General features: G+C 33.1%; 2 protein-coding genes and 1 long non-coding RNA gene across 7 annotated transcripts; 1 reads left to right on the plus strand and 2 right to left on the minus strand.

The window, feature by feature from the left end:
- Window positions 1–441: 441 nt before the first annotated feature.
- Ran (RAN, member RAS oncogene family) lies at window positions 442–1,666 on the minus strand. The gene has a single exon (XM_089869360.1). It carries the CDS (start codon window positions 1,457–1,459, stop codon window positions 812–814), a length of 648 nt encoding a protein of 215 aa, XP_089725486.1. The 5' UTR covers window positions 1,460–1,666; the 3' UTR covers window positions 442–811.
- Window positions 1,667–1,952: 286 nt separating this feature from the next.
- On the plus strand, window positions 1,953–5,256 carry kin17 (kin17 DNA and RNA binding protein). The gene is made up of 7 exons (XM_089869357.1): window positions 1,953–2,426; window positions 2,500–2,709; window positions 2,770–3,015; window positions 3,945–4,119; window positions 4,209–4,277; window positions 4,361–4,561; window positions 5,125–5,256. The coding sequence occupies exons 1-7, from the start codon at window positions 2,218–2,220 to the stop codon at window positions 5,185–5,187; spliced, it is 1,173 nt and encodes a 390-aa protein (XP_089725483.1). The 5' UTR covers window positions 1,953–2,217; the 3' UTR covers window positions 5,188–5,256.
- A 53-nt stretch (window positions 5,257–5,309) lies between these two features.
- On the minus strand, window positions 5,310–6,181 carry LOC149691888 (uncharacterized). Of its 5 annotated transcripts, none has more exons than XR_016383524.1 (3): window positions 6,163–6,181; window positions 5,824–5,955; window positions 5,310–5,705 (listed from the first exon to the last, which is right to left on the minus strand). It is a non-coding gene; the product is annotated as an uncharacterized LOC149691888 (long non-coding RNA). The 5 variants fall into 5 exon arrangements; XR_016383523.1 differs by having other exon boundaries at window positions 6,154–6,172; XR_016383520.1 differs by lacking the exon at window positions 6,163–6,181 and adding an exon at window positions 6,028–6,135.
- Between the last annotated feature and the right edge of the window lie 44 nt (window positions 6,182–6,225).

Below are 6,225 nucleotides of genomic sequence, written 5' to 3' on the forward strand. Positions count from 1 at the left end.
CATATTATCTTCAAAGTTATGAGCGTGAAGTTGATTATCTTCAAAGTTATAAGCCTGAAGTTAATTATCTTCAAAGTTATAAGCCTGAAGTTAATTATCTTCAAAGTTATAAGCCTGAAGTTAATTATCTTCAAAGTTATAAGCCTAAATCATATTATCTTCAAAGTTATGAGCGTGAAGTTGATTATCTTCAAAGTTATGAGCGTGAAGTTGATTATCTTCAAAGTTATAAGCCTGAAGTTAATTATCTTCAAAGTTATAAGCCTAAATCATATTATCTTCAAAGTTATAAGCCTAAATCATATTATCTTCAAAGTTATAAGCCTAAATCATATTATCTTCAAAGTCATAGGCCTAAAAATAATTATCTTCAAAGTTGTAGGCCTAAAGCTAATTATCCTTAATAACTTCTTAGTATTAACTAAAATGAATGAAGTCATATTTTATTGAACAGTAAGTGTTTTTATTGAACATTTGTTTTCTCTCATCAAACCTTTCGCACTTAAAACTGAATTTTTTACAAATCAAAAAGAACCAAATTTGAAATATTATTTCTTTTTTTTTTTTTAGACTAATCCCGGATTCATACGTTACAACTCATGTATTTTTATTTACTGTCAGCAGCGGCACTTAAAAATATTAAAAACATACGGTTAATATTTAATTTTGAATATTTTTTTAACTTTTATTCAAAAAAACATGAGAAAAAAAAATCAGCAAAAGTTTTATCTTATAGACTTTTACACTTGGTAGTATTAAATTTTGTTTTAAATTCTAGAAATTGTTTATTTAGCGTGTGATTATGTTTTTTTCACAAATCATCATCATCTTCATCAGGGAGAGATGTGTTTTGGGCTTCCTTCATGTCATTTTCTAATTTAGCCAACCATTCAGGATCCATGGTAACTTCGGGAGGTGCGAGAGCGGGTGTAGCCACAAATTCGAGGTTAGGATCTCCAATAAGCTTGCGTGCCAACCACAAGAATGGTTTTTCAAAATTGTAGTTGCTCTTAGCACTGATATCGTAGTATTGGAGGTTCTTCTTACGATGAAATACGATGGATTTGGCTTTAACTTTACGATCCTTGATATCAACTTTGTTTCCGCAGAGGACAATGGGAATACTCTCGCAAACTCTGATCAAATCTCGGTGCCAATTTGGGACATTTTTATACGTTACTCTGGATGTAACGTCAAACATGACAATGGCGCATTGACCCTGAATGTAGTACCCATCACGTAGACCTCCAAATTTTTCTTGACCCGCGGTATCCCATACGTTGAATCGAATAGGACCACGATTGGTGTGAAAAACTAAAGGATGAACTTCGACACCCAACGTGGCTACGTACTTTTTCTCAAACTCGCCCGTCAAATGCCTTTTTACAAACGTGGTTTTGCCAGTACCACCGTCTCCGACCAAAACGCATTTGAACGTGGGTATATCAGCATCAGCCATGGCTTTATTCACTTATTAACTGACGAAATTGATTAATTTAATAACTTATTTAACGTTTTTAAGCGCAAAAGTTCCCGGCTTGATTGAAAGTGCGGTCGGTTTCGAGAATTTAACAAAGAAAACTGGAACACGCCGGTTAGGCCTTTGATTTCCAGGGAAAAGTGAGAGAATGCGGCGCAGAAAATGGCGGAAAACGGAAATTCGAGCGCTGATTGGTCCGTTCTGGTAGAAAAACTCCGCGTGGTATGAAATCCCCCATCCATAATCGCGCCAAAAATTAAGGTCGAGGGGTCAAATTGATAGGGGCGTGAAATAGGCCTAAAAATTTGCATATTAGCAAAGTGGAAGGCGGAATGTTTGTAGAATGACGTCATTGTAGTAGTGCTTTTCCGTTTTTCGTAGGCCATTGACTATCTTTTAAAATGGAGTAATATGAAAGGAGATTCTTTAGTGTAATACATTTTCAAGGAAACAACCATTCTCAATCCAGTAAAACTACTCCATCGTTAAACGGAATTATTGACTGAGTCTGTTGACCTTCTAGTTCTAAAGCCTAATTTTTGTTCGGTTGTCGATAGGATAGAGCAATTTTTCAGAATTTAAAATTGATTTTTAGCTAATTTTAACAAAAAATATTTGTGACAATCGCCTGAAGATTTATCATTTAGAATTAGGCCCGGTTTGATACGTAATTTACTTGAAAAAGAAGTGTAAATTTAGAAATTTCTCTAAGCCTTGGACAGAAATAGTGCACCAAAATGCCTAAACACGAAGCTCTTACACCAAAAGCAATCGCAAACCGTATTAAAGCTAAAGGTTTGCAAAAGTTACGATGGTATTGTCAGATGTGTCAGAAACAATGTCGAGACGAAAATGGATTCAAGTGTCATACTATGTCAGAATCTCATCAAAGACAACTGTTACTCTTTGCTGACAACCCCCATAAATATATGGATGCCTTCTCAACGTAAATATAAACTTAAAACACAGTTTATAAACCCTAAAACTATATAAAACTGCTATTAAATTAAATTTAAAAGGGAATTCCGCGATGACTTTATCAAATTACTCAAAAGAAGATTTGGTACCAAAAGAGTTCATGCCAATCAAGTTTACCAAGAATATATCTCAGACCGTAACCACCTTCACATGAATGCTACCCAATGGCTATCCCTGACTGGTTTTGTTAAATGGCTTGGAAGAAATGGGTTTTGTAATGTAGACGAAACTGAAAAGGGGTGGTTCATAGCGTAAGTTTGATTTAGGCCTACTTTTAATGTGTCTCTCCTAACTTTACGATGTTTACGTAGATGGATTGACAGAGATCCTGAAACAATTGCGCGCCAAGAAGCAATTGCTAAGAAAGAGAAACTTGATTTAGATGATGATGAAAGAATGGCCAAATTTGTGGAAGAACAAGCTAGAAGAGATAAAAAGAATAAAGAAGGTAAAGAGGATCAAGTTGTCTACACGGAATTAAAAAGAGAAAATGAGGAAGAAAAAGTGGTCTTAAACCTTTCATTGGCTCCTAAAAAGGATAAAGATGAATTTGCAAAGTTGGTATTGCATTTAATTTAATTTTAATCTTAATGACTCCTAAATTTCAGGGTTCATACAAACCTGGAAAACAGGGAAAACCTGGAATGGAATAATCAGGGAAATAAATAGTTGACAAAAAACTCGGGGAAATTTAGAATTTTTAGTAAAATTCAGGGAAATCAGGGAAATAAATAGTTGACAAAAACCTCAGAGGAATTTATAATTTTTAGTAAAATTCAGGGAAATCAGGGAAATTTGAGTCAAACAGGGGTCGAGTAATTAAGCAAAATGTTCAATAACACATCCTCCAATAGGATTAACATTACACTATACTTTGGAGGCTCATAACTCTGGTTATATTACAGATACGGGGATACCCTTTGAGTATGTTATAGTTCAATTTATCCCCCATCCAACCATACTAAAAACTTAGGGCTACGACAAACAGGGGCCGAGATATTAAGCAAAATGTTCATAAACACATCCTCCATAGGAATAGCTTTAGACTATACTTTGGAGGCTCATAACTCTGGTTCTACTAGAGATACGGTGATGTCATTTGAGTATGTTATAGTCCAATTTATCCCCCATCTAACCATACTTAAAACGTACGGCTACGACAAACAGGGGCTGAGTAATTAAGCAAAATGTCCGTGAACATTCCCTCCATAGGATTAACATTACACTATACTTTGGAGGCTCATAACTCTGGTTATATTACAGATACGGGGATGTCCTTTGAGTATGTTATAGTCCTATTTGTCCCCTCCATCCTCCGTTAACATTTGCTCCATATGATACTCCATATCCGGGGAAAAACCTGGAAAATTCAGGGAAGTATATGGGGAAAAAACCTCCCATAAATCTCAGGGAAATTTGTTTTCCAAAAGTTGTATGAACCCTAATGACTCCTAATTAATTATATAATTAATTTAAATTCGTTTAGACCTCTTACTAGCAGCGCTTTTAATAACCTAATAAGTTTGGAAAAGAGAAAACAAAGCAAGGAAATAAATGACGAACACGTTTTTAAAAAACCAAAATCAGCATTGGATGAAATAATCGAGGAACAAGAGAAACAGAAAGAAAAAAGGAACAGGAAAGATTATTGGCTAACACCCGTGAGATTTAATTTAAATAATATTTTAAAATTAATTTAAATTGGTACTTATTTTATTTTAATTTTAATATAATTAATTAATTTCTTAAGGGAATCGTTATTAAAGTAACTTCAAAGAAATTGGGTGACAAATATTATAAGAAAAAGGGTGTTGTTGAGGTAAATAATTAGTAGTTTACCCCCAAAATGGCCGCCGTCAACTTCATTTTAAATTTTAATACATTATATAATATTTATTTTAGGAAGTTGAAAATAAATATTTAGGGATTATAAAAATGCTCGACTCGGGTGATAAAGTTAAAATTGATCAAGCACATTTAGAAACGGTTATCCCGAACATCGGAAGACAAGTTTTTATCGTGAATGGAGCTTATAGAGGATGCACGGCTATTATGGTTGATATTAATATGGAGAAATTCTCAGCTACGGTTAAAATTGACGCTGTAAGTCAATTAATTATATTAAAGGGAGGGTGAAGTAGAAAATCAAGTGATTTTTTATCGATTCTTCTACTGATTTTAAGACCAGTCTGCATAGTGAAACATTCAGGAAATACCAACTCCGAATGATTTTAAAATTCAAATTAGGTTCAGATTTAAAGGATAATTTTAAAGAAGGACTTCCGACCAATCGCGTAACGCCCTGCCTTTTTGTTAACAAAATTCTCGTGGCACGCTCCGTGTCTCGCGCCACAATTATCACATCGCGCGCGAATTTTATCAAATCTCGTGATAAATTTCATTCAACACATTAAGTGTCACGAGAATTTTGTTAATAAAAAGGCAGGGCGTTACGCGATTGGTCGGAAGTCCTTCTTTAAAATTATCCTTTAAATCTGAACCTAATTTGAATTTTAAAATCATTCGTAATTGGTATTTCCTGAATGTTTCACTATGCAGACTGGTCTTATAATTAGTAGAAGAATCGATAAAAAATCACTTGATTTTCTACTTCACCCTCCCTTTAATTAAATTAAATTAATCATATTTCATTGTTTTTTTTTAAGGGACCAACTAGAGGAAGAGTCATAAATAATATGAAATATGAGGATATCAGCAAATTAAATTGAAAATTCCTCTTGAAAGTGTTTTGAATACTGTATATTTTTGTAAATAAAATAATTATGGAAAGTTTTTAATGACTGCGCACATTTTTTTAATCTAAATTAGAAATAAACTAATAACTAAAGCATTTTATTTAGCAAAATTCTTAATTTAATAAATTTTAGATTAATTTACATCAATTTACATATTTTAGGCATTCTTGTAATTGTAACATTAGTGCTTTTTTTGACTGGACATAAAGAATTGTTCATATTTATGTTTTATTTTAATTTAATTGAATTTAATCAACATTTGTGTCAAAAAACATGTTAGGATTTAAATATATATTTTTTTTATGAATGATTTATTGATGTATGTTTATGAAGCCAAAACATTGAATTGATGAAAACATGACTTTTCTTATTTAATTTTTATCACGTCATCTCTGATTTTCTTTCCCCAAACTTTATATACTTTTTTAATATCCAGCTCTGCTTCTAGCATAACATCCTAAACACGCGCACATTCCAAGGAGACTAATTACCTGTTAATTAATTAAGATAGTGATTAAGGTATCGCCATTTAAGAAGGGGTATAGTTTCCTTATTGGTAATTGACTTTTAGTATAGGGAAGGGTTGTTAATTAATAAATTATATTTTACCAATCCAAGTATTAGGGCCAACGCATCTCCGGCATCAAAATCAGAAGCTGACACTCCTTGGCAAATAAAAGCCAGGAAGAAACATAAGAACCAAAAAATACCGTTGTTGGTGGTCGCCATTTTTACTCCCATCTATAAGATCAAATAAAAAGATAAATCATGTGATTTTTTTGACGCCAGTAATTTCCGGAATGTGAACCTTACTACAGTGCTTTCAACTTATATTGGTACTGAATCCAATAATGCGTTCAGTTGTTGAAATGAAAATATTAACTAAATTGTTTTCTCAATTCGGTTAAGCTTAATAGATTGCACTGAACGACATTATACCAATCTTACGTGAGAGTGTAGTAACACGCGCGAAGTGTTTCGACCAATAAGAGAACGGTATTTTAGTGGAAT

The sequence above is a fragment of the Phalangium opilio genome, unplaced genomic scaffold (genome assembly GCF_054372755.1).
Source record: "Phalangium opilio isolate 3A_F unplaced genomic scaffold, DU_Popi_V2 ptg000025l_1, whole genome shotgun sequence".
Lineage (NCBI taxonomy): Eukaryota > Metazoa > Arthropoda > Arachnida > Opiliones > Phalangiidae > Phalangium > Phalangium opilio.

Bases quoted from the DNA above. Each gene is read 5' to 3' on its own strand.
- kin17 (XM_089869357.1), top strand. From the start codon at position 2,218: ATGCCTAAACACGAAGCTCTTACACCAAAAGCAATCGCAAACCGTATT. The intron at 2,427-2,499 runs GTAAATATAAAC...TAAATTTAAAAG, and splicing joins TATATGGATGCCTTCTCAAC to GGAATTCCGCGATGACTTTA. The intron at 4,278-4,360 runs GTAAATAATTAG...TATTTATTTTAG, and splicing joins AGAAAAAGGGTGTTGTTGAG to GAAGTTGAAAATAAATATTT.
- Ran (XM_089869360.1), bottom strand. From the start codon at position 1,459: ATGGCTGATGCTGATATACCCACGTTCAAATGCGTTTTGGTCGGAGAC.